We start from the raw sequence: 25,512 nt of genomic DNA on the forward strand, positions 1-25,512 counted from the left end.
GATAAGACTACACATATTTACACATCGTTATGTGTGTATGATAAATAACGTTAGGAACCGCTTCATGCATTGCTTTCTCAGGGGCTTTGGTGAAAACAAATGCACATGGCTGGGAGGAGGGTTAGCAAAACAGAGGAAAAGCGATAGTTCCCCTTTAAAAAATACAAAAACAAAACAACAATGTTCATTCAATTGCATTTATATGGCAATTACTACAGGCTTTGTATCATATTTTACCAGCTTTTTCCCCCCTAGGTAAGGCAATCACCTGTGTCAGAGCCATTTGCAATGCTCTTCTGAACACCTCAATATTTGTAAAATGAAGTATTCCGGCACTCAAGTATTCCCCTACTCAACTGATCAAGTTGTTCCCTTTGTGAAAGGATAACATACGTATTTTCACTTTCATGGCCGGGGGGTATTTCACTGTGTGCTTTACCTGTCTGTCCTCGTCAGCCCGATCAAGTGTAAACCATTCCAAGCAGACACACCTTTGAGAAGCATGCATGCATGATTGAAGTTTAAGTTTAAGAGAACGAAGGAGGGCAGGGAGGGGTTGCAGCACCAGGGAAGGGAGGAGGGGGCTCAGCCACCAATTCATGGGTGAGGCAGACAGGGGTGTGTCTTCAGCGCAGAGAATTTAAGGCTCCTCATCATGGTCTGACTCAAATCGTCAGTGGGCTTGCACACTCTTACAGGACTGCAGGTGGTTTCCTCCTGCGTCTTCCCTGCGCTCATGGCTCGACTCTTCCTCGCAGCAGTGACATTAATGTTGCTGCTGGCGCTGGCCTCGGTGAGTATCCACACAAAGGCTTCAGACTGACACATGCTGCAGGCTGTTTCGGGTTTAATTAAATTTAATTACTGATGATAAATCTTGCCTCTGTACACACAGTGCTAATTAGTTATTCATCTCTAATCAGTTTGATATGCGGTCTAAATAATAAAAGTCAAAGTTAAAGTGGGTGTTTGATGGCTCTGTTTATAACAGGTATATAAACAACGAATTGCAACATAGTTAATCATCTCGAGATGCTAAATTTAGTCTTCATTGATGTAGACTTGAACATTCATCTCAAAGAGTGGTTCATTTAATTTGATTTACTAGTTTAAGTCTTGAAGATTCGGCCGTTTGCAATCATGTGGAGATCCACAGGAACAACACACACACATTTGCACACAAGGTGAAGTGGCTTGAACTGTCCTTGTGAGGTTCAGAGAACACTTACAACACCTGAAACATAGAACAGGGTGGTGAATGTCCAATAAGGAATTAATAAGGGAAAGGGGGCATGTTGCCACATATGTGTGTGTAATGGGGGGGTAATTCTGGTTCAGAGAGAGAGAGGTGTGAAAGGAAACAGGGAGAATGCACCACAGACCAACATCTCGAGTTGGTGAATTTACAAGAGAACTTAAAATAACAATTATGAATTCACACAATATCAAGTGGTTTTTGCTGGAGAATATAATTTGAAGATGACGTGCGTCCATGGGACACATGGAGAGTGACTTAACAGAGTCCGTTCAGATTTTATTGTGTCAAGGATGCAGGACACATGTTTATTCACACATCCAGGGGCAGAAATGTGGATATACAGAAATTCCTAAATAAATATAAATGTATATATATAAATAAATAAATAAATATATATATATATATATATATATGTGTGTGTGTGTGTATACTGTATGTTGCAAACAGCAGACACTTTGCTAATAGCTAACAAAGCAATGTTATGTCTGTCTTCCTATCTGTCTATCTGTTTAAAACACCTGCTGTCAGAGATTGCCATGGTAATTTACCCTCTTAGTTGTTGTGTTTTACAAAAAACTTCATCCGAATGTATGTAAAAGTGGCAGGAAGTATCAGTGAAATAGTATTAGTATTAGTATTAATGCTGCGTTCAATTGTACTTGGAACTCGGAAAAAGATCCGACCTCCGAATCGGGAAAATGTAATAGAACGGCCCTTGAAGTCGGGACTCCGACTCGGGAACTCGGGTAGGATAGTGGGTCGGAATCTCGTCAAAGCAAAATTTATTTAGGCTATTTATTTTCCAACATAGACATTTAAGCAAGGGAGAAGATATGGAAAAGGGATAGCCTAGTTCCACGCGTACTGCAGCAAGAGTTCATCTGCATGGCTCGCTATGACACATGCAGGATTCCCCTCTCGGACATCTTTCCGAGTTCCGAGTGCAATCGAAACTGCAGAGATATAAGAGGAGTCCCTAATTCATGAATTGGTCTCAGCTGTGGCTTGGGGCTTGGGTTGGTTGCCATGGTAGTGTGAAGGGTTAATGGACAGCTGGATGGGAGTGGCCACACTCAGTTCAAATTCTGTAAATCTTTCCACTTTTGCAGCACATTGTGTGTGGAGTGTAATCTGTGGTTGGAAGAAAGCATGGAATAGACAGATGCAATACACACACCCATTATAATCTCAAAAACTAAAAATGATCATGATCACAGTGATTGATAAAAAACTATAAAACCCTTTGAAACGTAAAAAGAAAAAAAATGGAATCAAAAAGAAGAAGAAAACAGATCAATAGACAAGACTGGTGTCTAAAATTTAAATTGACTGTCTGGGTGAAAATATGCCAAAGCAGTACACTAATTTTCCCAGACACATGCATTATTTAACAATTTATTACAAAATGCGGCAAAGTTTATTACACATTGCGTTCAAGAATTTTGTTACAAAATGTCTCTGATTATTACAAAATGCATCATTATTACATGGGGTGAAAATATATTACAATATTACATAATGTGGCATCCTACATAACGTGGTCCTACAATGCACAAACCACGTTTCAACATTGTCAACAACACATGGTTCAGTTGCCTTTCCCCTGCTGCATGTATGTCTTGTACCTGCATCACTTAAAATAAAATATAAAATGAAAATAAAATATTAACAGTACATGTACCTTGTACTTTCAGGTGCTCAGTGCAGAGGTGGGAAAGAAGAAGCCAAAAACACTGAGGAGAAAGAAGAGGGAGTGGATACTTCCTCCTGCCAAGTTGATGGAGAACAAGGACTACACCAGGGAGAGATACATTGCCAAGGTAATTAACTTTAGTTCATTTAATCTGTCCATCATCTGTTCCGAAAATTGATTTAGGTGAACTAGTTTCTGTCAGGTTCTGGATCTTTACCAGTCCTCAGCTCTAGCCTTGGGCTAGATCAGTGTTGCTCATACTGTAAGTAAAGGGGCCAAATAGAGGTAGTTAGGTTTGTCGTACTTTGAAATTGAGACATTAAGCAAGCAGTGAGCAAAGCCTGGCACAAATATGACTTTATTAATCAACTGAAAGAAATAAAAGCAATATTGAAATGAAGACACTTACCTCGGGTCCTTGAACTGACTGGTATGATCCTGAGTCGTTACAAAAGTGACATTGTTTTCCCCTCAGACATGTCAATGGGGAGTGCCACTTTAATACTTGATAGTTGATAAGTAATAAAAAGTAAGGTAACATTTTACAATAAGGGTCCCTTAATTAACGTTAGTTAGTACATTATTAAGCATTAATATATAAACTAATGTGTTAATTAATGCTGAGTAATGCATACATAATGATAACTAATTACATTATTCAACTTTTATTAACTTGAGTAGTAAACATTAACTGACTGCTTACTAATAGGCTACATTAATTAATGTGTTTCCTAATCCTGAGTAATACATAATAATGATTGTTAATATATCTGTAAACAGTTAATTAATGCTTCATAATGTACTAACGTTAATTAAGGGACCCTTATTGTAAAGTGTTACCAAAAGTAAAAGGGCCCATCAATTAAAGCAGATATCATCGGCACGGCCGTTTCGGCTAATGCTGTGTTCAAGGCAGGCTTTTGAAACCGTAAGTTACAGCTTCAAGTCACAACTACGACTTGGTAGCGTTCCAGGTAACCCGTAGCTCGTGTTTTTACCGTCCTGTTGTCTGTGAAAGTTCCCTATAACGGCCACTCGTAACTTCCGACCCGTGAACTCGTACCAGATCGAACTGGTATGACTTCACAGGAAGGAAAAACACAAAGTACGAGTTTCCTTGAACGCACCATGAGTTAGCAGCCCCCGCCCTTGTCAGGCATCAATTGGTCCTCGTGCTACGTCACCACATTCACGCGCATCCCTTGGCTGCACACACAGCCCTTCATGCCGTTCTCTCCCCTCATTGGATAACACTTGTATCCCACAAGGAAAATTTTCTCCTCGGGTTACAGCAGAGCAGAGTGACGGAGAGACTCGTGTTTAGGCTGAAATACTTCATGTAAGTGATTGCTGACGGAAAATAGGACTATTTAGGACTTATATTAACAAAAACATTCCACTGATATCTGCTTTAAATGTCCTTTTATTCCAAAAGAAATCTAGGGAGGCACATTTAATAAAGCCCTGCAGGATGGGAGTGGATTAATTCAGTTTATGAGTACCTGCCTGCACACAACATGCCCGCAAGGAAGCAGGGATTATCTGATTGTTTGACAGGACACTATATTTTTGCAAGAGCACAGGAGCAACTTGAGTGTGAGAGAAGGACCTTAAAGCTGAGCACAGGAAATAATATGTGCTAGCAACTGTGTATATCTGAGAGCAAGCACACAGTCAATTAAGCACAAACAGGAGTCATCCCCATACAGTAGCTCCACTCACTGAATAGAGGAAATAACCATCCAGAGATAATCATTGCTTGATATAGTACATGATATTTTCATGTTCTAGTCTGCAATTGACATACAGTATAGTATGATAAAGCATGTTTAGTGAATCCTGCATGCTAAAGCCACCACTAAGCAGAACTCTGCAGTGAGAAGGTAAACAGTTAATAAAATCTAGCCTATTTTTTAGGCCTTTTCTCGAAAATTGCATATCCATAATAAAATGAGTATATCTCTGCAACCACAAGGTATATTTGAATACTTTTGGTGTCATAGTAAAGGGAAAAAAATGAGGAATTGCTGAGATGTGTAAATTTCAGTATATCTGTTACTGGTGAAGAGTAAATGAAGATGACACACAGAAAAAAAAAAAAAAAATTAATATTTGCCTAAAAAAAAATCATATTTTTGATGAGTGCCCTTTAGAATAATGCTGATGAAGCTCAAACTCTCTATAAAATCATTGTACAACATGTGAACATTGTCTCTGCAGTGGTTGATTCTGATTAATTGAAGCAGGACAAAATTATTGAGATTTTACTACAAAATATCCAGGCGAACTTTCCAAAATGTCCATTTTTGGCACAGCTTGGAACCACCTGCTACTATAAACTATTGTTTAATCTTTATTTTCACACAATTTGGATAAACTAACTGAAAATAAATCTACTGGAACCGATTGTAAATAACTAACATAGTGGATTCAGTGTCTCTGCGTCCCTGCTGCTCAGAGCAGCTTGTTTGGGTGGGTTTGGCTTTCAGCCTCTATCTCTGCAGCGCAGTGGTCGATTCGAGTGAGGGGCGGCTCATTTTAACCAATAGAGAGAGAGGAATGACGCTAGACCCAGGTCGATGTGATTGGCCGCACTGGCAGCCATGTGCCAGCCATGAACCAGTCAGATCAGCAGATCCACGTGCAGGCCAACGTGGGGTTGTATGCGCGCGCACCAGGCTTCCGTGTAGGGTCCTAGCGCCGTCGGGTTTCGGCCCGGCTGATTCAGATGTACACACTAGGCAGAGTTCAACTGGAAATATTGTGGATTTACCCATAACACAACCTTTTCACGGCAAAACAGCAAAGGTAAGAGCAAATGTACGACCATGTTTTGGCCACGCAGTGTCTGTTTTTGCTCGACTTTGTTCGTTGTTGTCTTCTCCCTCTGCCGTGCTGCTGCTAGCTGCTGTGTTAGCAGCTGTTGTTCAGGGACTCCCCGATGTTCACGTTCAGATGAGAGGTCGCTGATGTGTTTTGCATAATGTACAGTTGTATACGAGCCAGAAATGTGGCGACTGGGTCCACACAGAGGTGCTTTATGAAGTTTGATGTCTAGTTGTTTGTTTGAGTAGTGTTTGGGTCATATAAACATGGTTTTTACACGTTGTAGCCCAGCTTCTGCTGTTTAATTTGACATATAATATGACCATATTCTTTCATAATCAGTGCACTGGGGGCTCTGTTATTGTTATGCATGTCTTCAAGTCCCCCAAATGGGGGACTCTGGATTTTAATAGGGAACTATGCAATTCTGGTCTCTTCTGTGTTGCTAACCCTCCTCTCGGCCATGTGCATTTGTTTACAACGAAGTCGGCAAGGAAGCAATCAATAGAGAGGTAGATTACGTTATGTATGATGTCATGATGTGTATATTTGTGTATGATCTTACGAGGTTGGTTTTCAGCCAAGAGACGCTAGGTGGAAGGCAGATCCGCCATTCTCCCTGGAATAAGTTACAAGTCATTTATTAAACCATGACTATTACGGCAAAGCTGTTTAATTAAGGTAAAATTGTAGTATAGTTCAGGTAAAAAATCCTGCATAGTTCCTCTTTAAAAGCTTTCCCACGGATTACACTAACACTTAAAGAGAAGACAGCAGCAGTGAAATTAACCCTTGATGATTGAATCTCAGAAAAAGATACAAACATAACTAAAAATAAAACAAATTAACAATAGCAATGCGTCCAAACATTGCATGCACACAGTGAACAGGCTGGGGAAAAGGCAACACACAACACTGTGCTACAGTATCCCATAATATCGATATCACTCATTTCTTCTTCTTCTTCTTCTTCTTCTTCTTCTTACTGTTGACAGTCAACAGTAGATTCAGTCACACTTGACTAAAACACCACCATAATAACGACATGTGTGTTTTCTTGTCAGATTCGTTCTGATAAAGACGAGGACGTAAAGGTGGAGTATTTTCTCTCAGGACCAGGAGTGGATCAACCCCCCTATAATCTCTTTGAAGTGGACCATCAAACCGGCTTTGTGAAGATCAGTGCTATTGTAGACCGGGAGAAATACTCATCCTTCAATGTAAGTTTGTGTTGGTGACTGTGAGCAGATGGCACATATCAGCAGCAGCTCCATCAACATGCTGATTTTCAATTGTGTGTCTGAAAGAATAAGTATGCCACTAGTTAGTTGCCCGCACATACCACGAAACGACGCCTGTGCGCCTCAAGATGCGGTGTGCATGATTTTACGTCTAACTTTCTATGTCTCTCCTAACTACATAGCATGTAGTATCATATAGTACAGCCTAGTCATTAGGCCTGTGCTACGAAACAGGATTTAAGGTCATTCAGATCAAAATCAGTGGAATGTTTTCAATGAATAACTATTTGTGCACCTTATTACGATATATCAAACTTCTATTTCTAGTTCCCCTTAAATCAAAATTGTATTTACCATTGCTTTATTACTGTTATGTTTTTATGAACATGTTTGTTAACTGAAATTCCCCTCGGGTAACGTTATACTAGTTTAACTTGCTTCATAGTACAGGCATCTGCTCGTATCTATATGGTATGTGAGACAACTTCTGTTAAAATGTATCTCTATAGATAAAGTTGAATAATTCATGTTCAGTGGGCTACTCCCAAAATGTAGATGACCTTCAACTCTGCACTGTACCTGAAAGCCTCCTGTGAACTCAGTGTGAACAACATATGTGTTAAACCTGAAAAAGGTCCTATTTTTTCTACTAGTCGAAGTGACGTGTGAAAATTATGCTTTCTGAATTATGCTCTCTGACCTAAAGGCAAGGCAAGGCAATTTTATTTGTATAGCCCGTTTTTACAAACAGTTTGTCTCAAAGGGCTTCACATAGCATCATAACAACATCCTCTGCCCTTAGACCCTCACATCCACTGAGGAAAAACTCCATTGAAAACCCTTTTAACAGGGAAAAATTGGAGAAACCTCAGGGTGAGCAACAAGGGGTGCACAGGAGCAACACATCAAAGCCCATAGCTGGGGACATAATAACACATGATGGTTCGAGAAGAAAGTACAGTGGATGCCATGGAAACCACTTGACATTTTAGTGATGACTCCATTTCTAAAAAGAAAAAAAGTGAAAATGCATTAAGTACCATTTACCAGTGAACATTTTGGACGTTGTGTTGCACTTTCAGTTGTAATCTGTCTCAGCCTTACCAATGTCCTCATGTCCTCATGTCACTACAGCTCACGGGAATTGCTAAATTCAGAAATGGCAGCATAGCAGAAGATAAAATTCCTCTGTCGGTCACAATCATGGACGAGAATGACAACGCTCCTTACTTTGAGATTTTTACTGGAAACATCACAGAGTCGAGCAAGACAGGTAACCTGCTGTTTTTCCTGCAGTCACAGCTGTGATCACATGTTAAAACTATGGATGTCTTTAAAATCGACTGAGGAGGAACATGTACTGTCATGTGTCTCAGTGAACCAGTTTGGCAACATATCAGTCAAAAAGTACTGACAGTGTTTATGTGAAGAAGTTTCAAGTTACTGGATAATGATTGCATGCCGGAGTGATACTCCTGTTTAAGACTGTTTTAAAGAGACCACGAGAAGTTTGCTATGTTACCCAAGCTTGTTAAAGCAGTACTTAAGAACTTTCAATTTTGGTTGAGTTAGTCGGCACCAGTGGCCCAAAGCGGTAGTGTTTTGCCTGAAGGAAGACTCCATTTCCCATGAGCACCAACGTGTAGAGCCGTAAACATCCTGATCCCCCGGTGCATGGAAATTAACAGAAGACGTCCAAACTAAGTTTCTGTTACCAGCGGATCATTTCACAGTAAACACACGTACACAATCCGACGGAAAGGTGCCGCATTGCCTGCTCCCTCCTCGTCGTGACTCGCAAAAGTGAAAGTGAAACTGAGAGCGGGGTTCTTACCATGCTCCTCAAAGTTGCTTAGTGCCAGTGAAGGCGATACAGACCCCCTCAGGCCATGACAGAGGTGTCATTCAACCTGTTGTAAGTCGATGTACCATCACAAAAGTTCTGAAAATATTATATGAAGGTTGAAAAGTTCCTTAGTGTTGGTTTAATGTGTCCATTTTCGATAAATATATCGTTTTGTCCTTAGTTATTTTGATATTATTATTAGTGGTCGACTCGCCCAGCATTTCCTGGTTTCCTGGTTTCCTGGTTTCCCGGACGCTGGCCGGCGGGTCATGGGAATAACGCCGCCGGATCACTATAGTTGGCATCGTTTATGGTCGGAACTACGACGGTATCTGATCGTCTTCCAACCCCCGACTTTCATTCTTGATTACTGTAATGAAAACTTTCTTGGCAAATGCTTTTGCTTTCATCCGTCTCTATGCGTCTTGCGCCGGTCCAAGAATTTAATCGTACTCACGGAGGCTCATGGGAAATGTAGTGTAAAGTGTAAAAACAATGTAAAGCGCTTTGAGTGGTCTGAGTGACTAGAAAAGCGCTATGTAAGTGCGAGTCCATTTACCATTTACCATTTTAGTGTGAAAACACTTGTGCTTTCTAAAAGTCCTCATAGTCACTTTAACTTAAAAGCATGTGCAGCACATTTAATTATATGAGTCAGGTAAAGTATGAGTCATTTAAACAGGAATCAATAGATCCAGCTCTGACCTATTAATGAATGACTCAATTAAGGTTAATTTATCACATAACATGCAATGGAGTCAGGGTCGATAAACTCTTAAAGGACAATTCTGGGCAAATTCAACTCGGGGGTGTATTTTCCTAACATTTTAGGTCTAAAAGAAGGAATCTGAAGATTTTCAGTTTAATTGCTCGTGTTTTGCGGTGGTTGTGTCTGTCCCAGCATCGCCACGGCAGCAATGAATGGGAGCGGATGCAAGTTCCCCTGCTTAGGCTGTTTACATCCCTCAAAGCCGCAATTTTTCCACAGACAGCATCAGATGGCTACTCAAACATGCACCGAGAAGTTTGTTTACTTCAAGCAAGCCGACATGTTTGTAAAACTAGATCTAATTCAAAGTCTCCCGGAGTCTCGCGCGAGACCCAAGTTGCCGTGCTCGGTGTATTCAGGTGCAGTCGGAGCTACCATTTGTGTCATAAACACAGGAATATCAACTCTTTACTTGCTTGAAGTGTACATTTTTTTCCACAAACAGCATCAGGTGGCGACTCAAACATGCGCGAGAAGTTTTTTTTACTTGAAGCAAGTCAAGAGTTGATATTCCTGTGTTTATGACACAAACGGTAGCTTTTCCCACTGCATGTGAACACACCGAGCACGGCAACTTGGGTCTCAGATCTAGTTTTACAAACATGTCGGCTTGCTTGAAGTAAATAAACTTCTCTGTGCATGTTTGAGTAGCCATCTGACGCTGTCTGTGGAAAAAAAATTGCAGCTTTGAGGGATGTAAACAGCCTAAGCAGGGGAACTTGCATCCGCTCCCATTCATTGCTGCCGTGGCGATGCGGGGACAGACGCAACTACCGCAAAACAGGAGCAATTAAACTGAAAATCTTCAGATTCCTTCTTTTAGACCTAAAATGTTAGGAAAATACACCCCCGAGTTAAATTTGCCCGGAATTGTCCTTTAACAAACAGTGAACGGGTCTGAAGTGTTACTGAGCAGACCTTGTCCTGTTGTGACCCACTGCAGGAACCCTTGTTATGAAGATTGTGGCTAAGGACGCTGACCAGCCGGGCACCCCTCATACAGAGATAACCTACAACATCCTGAGCCAGGAGCCACAGGGGAATGGTCACATGTTCACAATCAACCGGCACACAGGAGAAGTGTATGTGAAAGAGCCCACACTGGACAGGGAGGTGAGACTGGAGCCTCAGTGTGTCAACCAACCCCGCAAATACAGTAGCTATACCATGTACCAGGCAGGTGATGGTTATTGACAGACTGGTAAAGATAAGGTGAAGTTTATGACAACTTTACCCACTACACTCACTACATCCATTCTGTTGTCAGATACGATCAAGAGTAAATAATCACTATTGATTGAATCAGGCAGTTCTGCTTTCTAAAACTGAAGATGACTGACACCTGATTGTTAGGGAGGAATTTGTGGTGATGCCGGTGAAGAAGAAGAAGTACCAGAGTCCTGTATGTCTTATATTACGGAAGAGTCATCACAACATGAGTGCGTGAATCCACCTCAATTCTAAGGGTCAAACAGTAAAGCTCAGATTCTTATAGCTACTAGAAAGGTGGGCCAAGATAGCAAAGGGGAGATGTGTTAACATCCAATTGGCTATAGTGCATAAACATGAAGTTAAGGATTCACACCAGCTAAGTGTTATCCAATGACGGTGAGTGTTATCATCTAACTCTACAGCTGTGTCTGCAACCAGCCAGAGAGTGAGATTGAAGACGCCAAAGAGGGACCATGGCCTTGGCATGTTCCTCAGAGAGAAAATAGGGCAGAGTAATGTAACAGCAGTAATGTAACAGAAAGTCACTATGACACAGAGGGATTGACCATTAACTACACAAACTATCTATAGGGAAGTGAAATTGTTCTCTAACACTGATGGCCACAGCAGGATGATCACATTTCATTTATGAACAGAAGGTAATGTGTTTTTCCTCCCACAGACTCATGACTTCTACAAGCTGATTGTACAGGGGTGTGATATGGGAGGGGAACCAGGGGGGCTGACGGGGACAGGGACAGTGGAGATCCGTGTCCTGGACATCAATGACAACGCCCCCACTCTGGAAAAATCAGAAGTGAGTGTGTATATATATATAAACACATATGTGCAGACGTGGACAAAATAGTTGGTACCCTTCCGTTAAATAAAATAAAACACAAGATTGTCACTGAAATAACTTGAAACTGAAAAAAGAAATAACTAAGAAATAAAAATGTATTTAAATTACATTTGAAAATTAACTTACGAAAATCAGACATTGCTTTTGAATTGTGGTTCATCAGAATTATTTTAAAAAACAAACTAATTAAGCTGACCTGGACAAAAATGATGGTACCCTTAACTTGATCTTAACTTAACTTTTGAGGCAATCACTGCAGTCAGGCGATTTTTGTAACTCTAAATGAGACTTCTGCATCTGTCGACTCCTCGTGAACAAAGTGCTCCACTCCACCTGTCTCAGGTTTGAAGGCTGTTCCTGCTCCTTCCACAGATGTTCAATAAGATTTAGATCAGGGCTCATAGAGGGCCACTACAGAATAGTCCAGTGTTTAATTCTTAGCCAATCTTGGGTGTTTTTAGCTGCTGTGTGTTTTGGGCCATGACCCTGACCTGGGACTTAGACCACTTTCTGAGGCTGGGCAGCACATTCCGCTCCACAATGTTTTGATAGTCTTGAGATTTCATTTTTCCTGCCCAGATTCAAGACACCCTGTGCCCCAGAACATAACCATGCTTGAGTCATGTTTCATAGTAGGTACAGTGTTCTTTTCTACGTATACTTAATTTTTGCATCTGTGTACGATGAGCTGATGGGACTTTCCAAAAAGTTTACATTTTGGATCAGAGAACTCCAGTTTTGTCTCATCTGTCCCCAAAGCTTCTGGAAGAATGCCCTTTGTTTCTTTAGTTTTGTCAGTTTCAAGTTATTTCAGTGTCAATTGTGGGTTTTTCTTTCTTTAACACCAACAATTTTTCCACATATGTATATGTAATGTAGTTTAGTTCTCACTTATCTTAAATTGGACTGATGATAAGATTGCACATTTCATGCATTGCAAATGTGGACTCAAGGAAACTGTGTGGATATTGTGGCCCTAACCCTCATGAACTGTCAGATCTCTCCACCATTCAGTTGCTAACACACTGAGTATTAGTGCCAGGACTTGCTGGCTCCTGCTGGACTCCATTTGACCTTCTTATTGGTCATAGACATCAGCAGTGAAATTAACCATTGACGAGTGTAGAGAAAAAAATGCATACAGAGTAGATACAAAAACCTTTGTACAAATGTTACACTTACTGTAGGACTACAGTACATGTTAAAATCATGTTCTGTTTGCAGTACAATGGGAAAGTGGATGAAAATGTTCGTGACGTGATCGTGATGAAAATCAAAGCCCTGGACAAAGACCTTGAAAACACAGACAACTGGCTGACTGTCTTTACAATAGTCACAGGAAATGAGGACGGTCTGTTCAGCATAGAGACAGACAAAAAGACCAACGAAGGCATCCTGAGGCTGATCAAGGTATTCACATTTGACATATTTAGATTCTAATCTCTGTATGTTTTCTACAGTAACATCATGCCTCTTATTTCACTGTCTGCTCTCTGGACCTCATCTTCATTCTGGACCAAACAGCCTGTGGATTTTGAAGACCTCCAGCATCTTGAACTTGGTCTGATGATCGATAACGTAGCTCCCTTATTGGTGCCCGGTAGTGGTCTTACGGATGTGGGTGTTCAGGTTGGAGTGGGAGCCAAAGCCGGAGCCGGAGCCGGAGCCGGAGCTGGAGCCGGAGCCGGAGCCGGAGCCGGAGCCGGAGCTGGAGCCGGAGCAGGAGCTGGAGCTGGAGCTGGAGCTGGAGCTGGAGCCGGGGCCGGCGCTGGAGCTGGGGCTGGGGCTGGGGCTGGGGCTGGGGCTGGAGCCGGAGCTACAGCAGCAGCCGGAGCTACTGCAGCAGCCGGGGCTACTGCTGGTGCTGGAGCTGGTGTAACTACTACTACTAAAAAAAAACCTGGGAAAAGCTATCCCATCAAGATTGCAGTCAATAATGTGCCAGAGGGTCCAACATTCAAACCTAAGACCAAGACCATTCCTGTATCAGAGGATCCAAATGAAGTTCCTAAAGATGGGGTGATCGCATCCTTCCCTGCTATTGATCCAGACACAGGGAAAGACGCTGAGGATGTCAGGTGAGTTGAGCAAAGGCCGATGGGAGAATTATGATGGCATTTGAAACTTTAACCTGTTGATGATTAATGTAGGAATTTCTAGACTGGAGAATATTACTACAGTATGGTAACAGAAAATACTGCTTTAGTTTCAGTAAATACTCATTGCACACAGAGACTGGGGTTAGCTTTGTATGAATCCTGGAAGGAAAGAACAGTGCTGTCTTTTTTTGTGGTCATTTTAATAAAAACACTTGGACTCCAAGGGCGGGTCCAGAGTATTTTCTGGTGGGGGGCACAAGGGGTAACAACAGTGAATCTTGGGGGGGGGGGCAAAAGTAACAAAAATGAAGGCTGCCCTTAACCCGTCTCTTGAATGTTTATATTGTACAGTTACACACTGTTTACCAGAACAAGCATCACTCAAATGGTCAATCTTACACAATTTTCTTTATTTCCTACACAAAACACTGGGATGTTTGCTGTAGAGAGTTGAGCCTTGGTCAGAAGTTAGTGCTTATAGCTCTTTACAGTGAACATAGCAGTGGGAAAGAGCTTTACACAATGATTGACATTGCCACAAGTCAATGACCATTGGGGGGCACACAGGGTGGGGGCAGGTGCCCCCCTGTGCCACCACGGAAGACCCGCCCCTGTTGGACTCAGTAGACATTCTTTGCTGTGGCACTGACTTTCTCACCCTTGTTTAGGCTAAACACCCCCACAAACACATGTATCAGTGTTAGGTGAAACTACAGCGGCTGTGAGCAGGTGATACATAGCAGGTTGAGCAGAGGTTTCCATTCATCACATTTACTCGCCCTGGGGAATGACAAGGCAGAGACAGTCTATAGCACTGTACACAGAGCCATTCCCCTTCTTCAGCTTTGTGACTATGGTACCCCCGAAATTTACCTGACGAAGCTGTATGCACTGGGAATATGGATTATTGTGCAAAACCTGTGTGTTAAACCTTTCTCTCATCAGTTTTTGCCATCTACATGACCGCCAAAAAAACGGAAAACAAATAATGGTTATCCAATTGTAATTGTTTTATTAGTGTGCATGTAAACGCACTCAGTGAGAGGTATTGGTGTGTGTCTAAGCTCGAGCCAGGTTCGCTGCCTCCAGTCTTGATGCTAACTTTAGCTAATGACCGCCTATGTACTGACACAGACATGACAGTTGTATTCCTCACAGAGCTTGAAAAAAATGGTCTTTCACCAATCATCTGTTCAAACTTTTGTTCCTTGTTCCTTTTCTTCCATGTGGTTCAGTTATGCCAAAGGCTACGACCCAGACAACTGGTTCCTCATCGATGAAGAAACGGCAGAGATTAAACTCATCAAGGTTCCAGACAGAGAGTCCAAGTTCTTGGTGAATAATACCTATATCGCCAAAATTCTGGCTTTAACCAAAGGTAATTACTTAATAATGTTACATTTTTCTCCAGGCTCATTGTAAACAATAATGTAAGGTCATTTTTGAGAATCCTCACTGTAAATAGCCCTAACAGTAAAGCTTCATCTCATCCTCAGGATAAATGCCTGTGCCCAATAGCTTCTGCCTGAAGTCACTCTAGTTCTCTGAATGTAATTTATCAACTATATGTCATGTGACATGAAGTATATCTGAACATAACATTTTAACAAGAAAGAAAGACACTACAATCAGGATAGATCAGATTTCTGTAATGTTGCCTGTCACATGTATTTGCTTAAACAGTATCATCATTTTTATAATAAGTCAGTTTCCACTGACCAGACTTCCACAGACCAAACTGGTTCATGTCTCACACTCTCTGTTCTCTTCACATCCTCAGACTTGCCATCAAAGACAGCCACAGGAACTATAGCCATTCAGGTGGCTGACGCCAATGACCACTGCCCCACCCTCTGCACAACCAGCAGAAAACTGTGCTCTGATCAGAGATCTGTTGTTATAACTGGCTGTGATGAGGATGTCCACCCCAACAGTGATCCGTTCACATTCAGAGTGATACCTGAGGGGACAAGAGGCAGCTGGGAAGTAGAGGTCATCAACGGTAAAATACATTAGTATGGTCTATATGCTGGGTAAAGTCTGACTAGTTTTAACAGTTTGACAATCTGATGACTGATATAAACATAAACTGATGGACACAGACTAAGATGATAGGTAATCTATATGTTACCCTAACAATACCTTAGCATACAGTGATCACCACTTAAATCTGAGTGTACAGTTTCAGTGTCCAGAACTCAAAGAATACAACTAGAGATGTGCTGACACCATCAGTGTTGTGCTAGTTACTGAAAAATAGTAACTAGTTACAGTTACTTCATAAAAAAGTAACTCAGTTAGTAACTCAGTTAGTACTTACACCAGAAAGTAATGCGTTACTGAGAAAGTAACTTTTTCGTTACTTTCAAACGTTTTTCCAATGCTCCCATTAAATAAAGGTTCTCCCTCTCCCTCCGTCATTTCAGTCCTGTACTGATGCTGATGAAAAAACACATGTTTTTATCTGTAAAATTTTACCATCATCATCATGCTGCATGATGTCAACAAGTACAGCAGCATGACCTTACAGAACTGCAAACAAAACTTGAGGATACATCTTTGACCGAGTTACGTTCAAGAACCTGTTTTCAATGACGGAAAGTAAATTCACTTGAGCAGTCATTTTTTTTCCGATCGATCAACTGTGCTTACTGTTTCAGGTGTTATAATTCGAGTCCGTCTGTCGAACCCCAACCGCTGCTGCTTGGGTGGAGTGGACTGCTTGTGTGTGCTCGCTGTGACTCTCGAGCTGTGTCCCACTTCAGGGGCTGCAGCCTGAATTGGGACACAGCTTCGGTCTTGGATGCTGCGTTAGCTAACGTTACCTTAGCTCGCCGTCATGCCGTGCCCAGAGAATCGCTCTGGCCCTGCCCTGACCTGTCCAGTCCTCTTCATGGAGCGTGTTTGATTACGTGGGGAACGTTAGAGGGCGCCAAGTGCTTTGTTTTTCAGTGTCACAGTGTGCTTTGTCTTTTTTTTCAATTCAATGGAACTTTATTAATCTCTAAAATGTGTGCCGTTGTAAAACCTCACCAAAAGGAACGGAGTACCGCAGTGTTTGGTAACGGAAACGGAGTTACTGAATTTAAAAAACAATGCGCTACGTTATTAGTTATTGTAACGGCGTTACTAATAATGCGTTACTACCCAACACTTGACACCATAATAAAGATTATATTTCAACCGATCAAACTCTGTTCAATATAAAGACAACAAATGTTGTGTAGAAGAGATGTAGACTAGACTAGAAGTTGTTATAGTATTACATACTATACCACAATAACTGCAGTAATCAGTAATACTAATGGCACAGCATGATTGATAGCCCCCTCTCCTTTGTTGTCTACAGAGACCAGTGCTTCTCTTAACTCACAGGCGTCACTGTGGCCTGGTTCATATACGCTGGAGGTGGAGGTGATGGATGCTCAGGGTCTGTCCTGCCCAGTCAATGAGGTTTTTACCCTGGACGTTTGTAGCTGTGTGGAAACAGAGGACTGCGCTGTGCAGGGAGCCAGAATGGGAGGCTCTTCCTCTGAGCTCTCTGTTGCAGCCATCACCCTGCTGCTACTGGGGATATGTCTACTGCTGTGTAAGCTGGAGCAAACACACACTGTGACACTTTTTCACAATGAAGACACACACAAAGTTCTATACAAATCTTGTCATTGTTTTTATTAATCTGTGTAGCTAATACGATTTATTGGCTAGTATGGATGCACCACTACAAAATCAGCACTTTATTAACCACCGAAAACAGCTTTACAGCTGGACCCTTAACACCATGGCTGCCTGTATTCCAGCACCCACTGACAACATGGTGTCCCTAACTGTCACATGTAATAACATTGTGTGTGTGGGTGCATGCGTGTGCATGTGTGTGTCAAGTTGTAGTCCGTCTGTTTTGTGTCTTATCGACACACCCTAATCTGAATTTTTGACTTCTCTTCACAGTCATCCCTCTCCTCATGTTCTTCTGTCAATTTGGAGGAGCTGACACAATCTTTCCTGACCAGTTCAGTGATCTGCCATTTGATGCTAAAGCGCACCTAATGTCATACCACACTGAGGGCAAAGGGGAGGATAAGGTGGGTTCCCTGCCTTATATGGGAATGAGAGGATTCATAATCTTTTTTTAAATGGGTGGGATGGATGGGAAATGGTGGATTTCAGCTCACAGATAATAAAAATGATTTTGTTCCGTTTTAGGAAGTGCCCCTCCACAGTGTCCCTATCATGTTGATGAACCAAAAGAAATTGGAGACGGCACAAGGGTTTAACGGGATGAACATCAACAGTGGGATGGAAAACATCACAGAGACTCTTGATGCAAGCGATGCAATGTTTGTTGACAGCGCCTACGGTTTTTCACGGGAAACATTCAGCCATTCCAATGCAATGCAGTTCAACAGGCAAGGACTTGACTTTGAGGACATAGCCCTACCTGATGCTTTTCTTGATGACTACTACTCACAGGTACGATGGCTTCTTTGTTTGCACTTTATTGTCCATATAGAAACCTGTGTAAAGGGTTCACTGACTCCAATGTCTTTCCCTTTTTTCTGAGTAGAAAGTGGTGTATGCTGTGCCAGTGAAGGACAGTCTGATGGTGTATAATTTTGAGGGCAGGGGCTCTCCTTCTGGCTCAGTGGGCTGCTGTAGCCTGCTGGAATCCGACCATGACCTGCAGTTCCTCAATGACCTTGGACCAAAGTTCAAGACTCTGGCAGAGATCTGTTCCCCTCCTGCACCGAAACCTGCACCGAAACCTGTACCAAAACCTGCACCGAAACCCTCCCTGACAACTCGTGTATCTGATGCAGTTCGTGCTACTGTTGGTTTTACTGAACAACGTGCTCCCGTTAGTTTCACTAAACCAGTTGTTAAGTCTAAACTTGAGCAGACTTTCGAGACAAAACACAGTAACATAAAGACAGAGAGAGTGGTGAAAGCCCCTGTCAGTGCTGTGACCAGTGAGCAACCATCTATTTCTCATTCCACAGTCACTAATATCAGTCGTTCTGCCACTTTGCCCAAACCAGTCCAGACAATTCTAGTACAGCAGCAGCAGCAGCAGCCAGTTTACTACACAACCGCCCCTATGCTGCAACCTATGCACTATGTAGTCCAGCCACAGGTGCAAAGCTTTATCCAGCCACAGGTGCAAAGCTTTATCCAGCCACAGGTACAAAGCTTTATCCAGCCACAGCTACAGAGCTGTGTCCAGCCACCACTGCAGAGCTGTGTCCAGCCACCACTACAGGGCATGGTTGTTTTGAGAGAGGGGGCTAGTGGAACCAATCCTCCAGGCCTGTATGTAGTCAATGAGCTGCATAGTCCTATTGGACCTAGCCCTCCCTCTGGGCTAGTTATCCAGACCATTGAAAGTCCAAAAAGTCCTTCCATTCCTACCAGTCCTACCAGCATTGTCAGCACAAACCTGTTGCTATCTGGTAGCCCAGGTGTCTCCCAGGGCTCAGTCCCAGTGGAGGGTTGGAAAATGGTAGGACCAAACGCTGATGGGAAGTACATGTTAGTTAAAGAGGAAAGGGGGCCAGGTGAGGTAGAGGGCATGAACCCAGGTTCACCTCTGGGCACTTTGTCCAGAGATGTTATTCTGGGAGGAGAGGCTGCTCCCCCTCAGGGGGTGTTCCGTCCAGCAGCCTGGGGGAGTGTGTATGGTATTCTGCCAAGGCACACTGTCCCTCAACCAGTAGGCATTGTTGGAGTAAACAGAAATGTGGGACAAATATGGGGTGGGCAGGTGGGGTTAGGGCAACCTTCTGTTGTGGGAGTAGGGCAGACCATAATGAGGGAGGTCAGTGTAAACCAAAACCAAAGAAATCCTTCTCAGGAGCCAACAGGATATTCCAATGGTAGATCATTTAGGCCTGACTCACCAAAAGAAGACAACACTCCAGCTCAGAAGACACCAGATGATATGGTTGATGATGCCATCTCTTACACATCAGAACAGGACACAGCAGAAGAGGATCTCAGTGAGTTGGACCAAAGTGCAGATGAAGACAACAGTGATCCAACACAAACAACAGAACCATTAGAAGATACCACAATCCCACCATGTGAGCAGTCCAACTCAGTGGTGGAGGCACCAGGAGCTCCAGTAGATGACACCGTAACAAACCAACTAAACAAAGACATTGACATGCCAATAACAGCATTTGATAACATGACAAATCCAACAAGAGAACTCAGTGACCCACAAGAAACTGCAGCTAATGCTACATCTCCACAGCCAGATCAGCAGGACCACCATCATGATTATACAGATGATATAAATGAGGAAATTGTGGGCAGACATGGAGCAGCACCTTTAACGGAAGAAGAAGAAGAAATAAAACTTGATCAGCTCAGCACAGTGGAGGGCCCAGAGGACTCATTGTCTGAAGTTCAGCCAGAATCTCAATCCAATGAAAGTACAGAGGGTCATAGTGAAAAGGAACAGGAGGAAGATGTCAGCCCACGTTTTCAATCCCATCAGGTTACAGCCATCTGTGACGATGCCCAGGTAGAAGACATAACCGCCATCACCAGTGATGCACATGAAGTAGTGAAGCCTGAGGAAGAGCACCTTTCTGATGCGAGAGTCAGTCCTGTTGATGGGATTTCAGAAGACACTGTGGATGAGTCTGAAGAGAGCTCCATCCCTTATCAGGCAGTACTAGTACTGACAGAAGACAATGATCAAAGTGATACTGAAGCAGAAGCATCACCGCAAACTGTGACAACTGCTATAACTGATCATGAGGAAGGAGATGTGGGAGATCTGAATTTGGAATCAGAAGAAATGTCTAGTGAAGTGCAGGAAGAGGACTCGAACTTACCAACCATTTTAACAGTGAACGATCCAGCAGAAGAAAGGATATCAATAACTGATCATGAGGCAGGAGATGTGGGAGATCCGAATTTGGAATCAGAAGAAATGTCTAGTCAAGGGCAGGAAGAGGACTCGAACTTACCAACAATTTCAACAGTGAACGATCCAGCAGAAGAAAGGATATCAACTGCTATAACTGATCATGAGGCAGGAGATCTGAATTTGGAACCCGAAGAAATGTCTAGTCAAGTGCAGGAAGAGGACTCTAACTTAGCCACCATTTCAACAGGGAACAATCCAGCAGAAGAAAGGATCTCTTCTCACAACAAAGAGGAAGAAGATTTCAAACTATCAAGATCAGGTGGTGGTTTGACCACCTTGGATGACCAGGTTGAAGACATTGATGCATTCAGCACAGGTTCTCAAATCGAAGAAAAATTCATCTCAGATGATGACATCACTGATGAAGAGGAAGAGGGTGTTGTCGATCGAATGATGTCACCGGTACAGCATGCTATAAGAAACTCAGATGACCAAGAAGAACAGAGTGCAAAAGAAGATGCATCACACACATGTGCATCTCAGAATGATGATGTGTCCATCTCAGGTGACAACATGAATGTTTCAGAAGAAGAAGGAGAGATTGTGGAGGAAATTGATCCATCTGTAAATCAAAGTGTCACCAATTCAGATGACCATACTGAAGAGACTGAGAGAGATGATCCAACAGGAATAATTCCTCCATCAGAGCATCACTTCAGTGCAGCAGAAAATTTTAATGCAGAAAGGGAAGAGGAGCTTGTGCCGGAGGAAGTGACACCATCCACTGAGCAACATTTTAGCATCTCTGAAGAGACTGAAAGAGAGGAAGAGGGGGAGGAGGAGATGGCTCTGAACATCTCAGAGGATGCCATAAATGATGGTGCAAAGGAAGAGGAGGAGACGGACACTGTGGAGACAGAAACATCTGTACAGCAGATGACTGTCATCTCAGATAAAGACAGCGACAAAGACATATCCCATGCAGGTTCTCAAATTGAAGATGAGTTCGTTTCAGATCACAGTGAGGCTGATAGAGGGGAAGAGGAAGAAGAAGCGCCATCCATACAGCAAAGAGATACCATTTTATTTGAGCAAAATGAAGAAAGTAAAACAGGAGATGAATCGGATGAAGATCAGCTAATGATCAGCTCTGATAACAGAGGAGATAGAGAAGAAGAGGAGCAACACGTAAGCACCCCAGATGATCTTGATGATCAGAAGAGTATAGAAGAGTCAGACTTAAGCCTTCACATCAAAGAAGAGGACATCACATCTGAGCAGTTAGAAGATGTCCCTCAGCCTTCACAGAGCATATATGTGTCTCAGGAGGATCTAGCACAGATAAGCCAGGTGGAGCCAGGGTCAGAGGTTGCAGAAACTGAAGAACTGCCATGTGAAGTTATCTCACAGCAGACAGAAACAGGCTACTCTGAGATGGTGGACGTAACTCTGGGGGATCAAGAGTTAGTAAGTGGTGTTAGCGTAGAGGGCACTGATGAGGTGCTCACACCATCCTTCAGAGTAGACAGAGAACAGGTGTCCCTGTCCAGTGACGACAAAGTGGTCTGTCCCAGTGTGCTGGAATCTGGGGAAGAGTTTGGGGGTGAAAAGGTTCAGTATGATCAGTATGACAAAGATATATGTAAAACTGAACATGAGGAGGCTGGAGATCTCATTGTGGAGACTGGAGAAACAGAGGTCAATCCTGATCCAGAGATAAAAGAGGCATTAGATGAGAGGACTGCTGCATGTGGTCAGGTATCACCAACATCAATCTCAGACAGTGAAGTAGCGGACAAGGCCGCATCCTCACTGGAGGTAGACCTAGGTGGAAGTGCAAGTTTCATGGCAGAAAGTGAGGCAGCTGATGAGGCTGAATATTTTGCGCAGAATGTGCAAATGGTTGAACAGGCAGCAGGAGTGAACGTGGATACTACAGGGCAAGCTGAGATAGGTGGTGGTCAGGTCAGCCCTGCACCCCTACAGACAGCCGCCAGCCAAACTTCTCAAAGCAAATCCGGAAAGAGCAAAAAAGACTCCAAAAAGAAACCCCAGAGTCCGAAAAGCCCCTCTGGAAAGTGTAAGCAGCAGTGATTACGTTGTGTTAGATGTGTACACAATATTGACATAGGTTTAATATGCTCACCCTGAGGTTTCTCCAATTTTTCCCTGTTAAAAGGGTTTTCCACGGAGTTTTTCCTCAATCGATGTGAGGGTCTAAGGGCAGAGGATGTTGTTATGATGCCATGTAAAGCCCTTTGAGACAAACTGTTTGTAAAAACGGGCTATACAAATAAAATTGCCTTGCCTTGCCTTGCTTAAATCTTAGACCTGTTCACAACAGGTTTGTTGTATGTGAGCCTTTGGTGCTGGGTGGGTCCATTCAGCCCAGTACATGACATGTCATGTTAGGTAGTGTTCAGTGCAGAAACATCTTGATCCTGTTGGACTGAGCTTCATCAGCCTATGTGCCTTTGATGTCATTGTGATGTGGGGACAGGGGCGTTTCCAGATTCTGAACTAAGCATAGTGAGCACTTCAGTCCCAGTTTTTGGTAGCCCGCCCCTTGAAATATCCCTGTTTTGAATCCTGGAGGATTGGTTCCACTTGAAAGGGGGTGAAAAGACAGGGAGTGGATCAAACAGTCAGGCATCTCAAATCTGGGGTTCAGTTGGACTGTGGCGAATTATGACTGTTTTAGGGGAAATATGGAATATCTGCAAATCTGTTAGGGTAACTGCTTTATTTCCATGCTGCTTCTCTTGTGTTGTGAGTATGCACCATGATTCTAACAGGGTAGCCAGCAACCTCCATGGCCATGGTATCCAGTTTCTAGCCTAGCATACCTTCCAAAAAAAAAAAGTCATTTAGTGGCCTAGAGATTTTTGTTGAACACAGAAGGAATGCAATTTAATTGCAACAGACTTTCTGTGCACACAGGATAAAATGTGAACATCAGAAGCACCTTGCCTGCATTGCGATCACTGCTGCACTTGTGAGTAGAACAAACAAGTGACAGTATAGTTGCTGTGAGGCCATTTCATTCACCCAGGTGTTTTTACTTTCTTACAGAAGTTAGACTCTGATGACTTTGTGGGTGATTATGCTGTGATGTGTTTTGGTGTGAGACTTCATTGAAATGTATTTGTCTTGTTTGATGATGATGGTCTAATAAGCCTAAAACCTGTTTTTATGAATAATTTCAAATATGAGAGAATCCTCACTTCCTGTCCTGATCCACTTAAAATCTGTATTTGGTGTATTCTTGGTTTTCACAACCCTCAATTAGCTTTAACTAGTGCAGGGGGCTGTAAATTAAAATGAAGAAATGACTATGTAGCTCTCCACATTTACTCCCCCATTTAAAAACATAATCACACGTCTCTCTAAATACAATATCCCTGTACCAAATAGCATCTATGTTGATGTAAAACACAAGCCAACAACTACATTTGGTAAGATTGTTTAATATTAGCTGGCATGGGACCAAACTAAACAAGGCTGTAGTAGCAGACACCTGACTATACTAACTTTTCATTAAGAGATTGAATGTTTACCGTATTAATTTGTACGTTTGTGTTTGTCAGTTGATTGATTCACTGCTCTGTCTACAGTTTTAATTATATCAATGTAAATATAGTTTATATGTTAAAGGACAACAGGTCACATTGTGTAGCATCATGGTGGTGGGTTAAATCTATAAAGTAAATTTGAGTCATATCTTCAACAATGTATCTTCTACATTTGTATTAGAAGTGTGTTTTTATGGTTCAGACTAAGCTTTTTCATGCTAGATAGAACATGTTAAACTGTAAAATGAGTGGATTCATGGAGATACTTGTCTCCACCTGAATGTGGGAGCATACCGGTTGGAACAATAGCTGGGTGCGTTCTTGGCAATAGATATACATACCATAAGCAATAAATAATCACCTAAATGTTGTTCATTTATTAACAAGGTCAGAGTCTTGATTTTTGGGATTTTTACTTTGAGTATTTTCTGTAATAATTACAGAGAGACTCCTGCACACTGTGATACATGCACAGAAAAGATGTTTTAATGGTGGCAACGTTTCGGTGCTGTGACCTTTTACAGTTTGCTCTGAGGAGAAGCCATCTTAAGTGTCCCGATTACAGTGAAAAAACATATTTATAAATCTACAAGCAAAAGATTATAGAAAAGGGATCATACAGATCATACATCATAAAACCGTAAGAGCATTTAAAATATAAAACATAACCTCTTAAACATTAGTTAGGCCATAGCACCGAAACGTTGCCATCATTAAAATATCTTTTCTGTGCAAGTACTAGTCTCTATATTCTGCACTTTTGTGGACCTACCTGTCCCTCTCCAATGCCCCTGTCAATTAAATTAATGTGCGAAGTATTTTCTTTTTTTGTAGTAATTAATTGTTGAATCGCATTGCAGAATTGCAGTAGCAGAATCTAAACTCCATAGAGAAGATGTGACCTTAGAGTGTCCACCACATAACAGAATTAGATGCAGAGGAGACCATGCTATATGGTTACATGGTTAATACAAATACTTGCCAGTTACAGGTTCGGTCATTATTTATTTATTAAGTTAAAGCAGAACCAAGCGATATTTTTGTGTTAATATAAGTCTTAAATAGTTCTATCCGACAGCAATCACTTACATAGAGTGTATGGACCGAAACACGGGTCTCCCAGTCACTCTGCTCTGCTCTGAGCTGAGGAGAAAACTTTTCTTGTATCCTACAATTTTTATCCAATGAGGAGAGAGAACGGCATGAAGGGCTGTGTGTGTGCAGCCCGGTGCAGCCAAGGGATGCGCGTGAATGTGG

The 25,512-nt window shown here is 42.3% G+C and overlaps 1 protein-coding gene across 1 annotated transcript; it reads left to right on the forward strand.

The window, feature by feature from the left end:
* Positions 1-664: 664 nt before the first annotated feature.
* LOC146988307 (uncharacterized) lies at positions 665-22,803 on the forward strand. Its single transcript, XM_085775313.1, has 15 exons — positions 665-793; positions 2,953-3,078; positions 6,842-6,997; positions 8,153-8,291; positions 10,577-10,746; positions 11,528-11,662; positions 12,932-13,117; positions 13,232-13,785; positions 15,042-15,184; positions 15,587-15,808; positions 17,156-17,395; positions 17,758-17,891; positions 18,013-18,279; positions 18,374-18,940; positions 19,055-22,803. Exons 1-15 carry the CDS (start codon positions 737-739, stop codon positions 22,775-22,777), a joined length of 6,819 nt encoding a protein of 2,272 aa, XP_085631439.1. The 5' UTR covers positions 665-736; the 3' UTR covers positions 22,778-22,803.
* Positions 22,804-25,512: the final 2,709 nt, after the last annotated feature.

This window comes from Trachurus japonicus, chromosome 4, assembly GCF_045865225.1.
Source record: "Trachurus japonicus isolate A0001 chromosome 4, Traja_1.0".
NCBI classification, from domain to species: domain Eukaryota; kingdom Metazoa; phylum Chordata; class Actinopteri; order Carangiformes; family Carangidae; genus Trachurus; species Trachurus japonicus.

Coding starts and splice junctions, on each gene's coding strand:
- LOC146988307 (XM_085775313.1), top strand. CDS start 737: ATGGCTCGACTCTTCCTCGCAGCAGTGACATTAATGTTGCTGCTGGCG. Junction 15,185..15,586: donor AATTCTGGCTTTAACCAAAG/GTAATTACTTAA, acceptor TCACATCCTCAG/ACTTGCCATCAAAGACAGCC. Junction 17,892..18,012: donor AGGGCAAAGGGGAGGATAAG/GTGGGTTCCCTG, acceptor GTTCCGTTTTAG/GAAGTGCCCCTCCACAGTGT.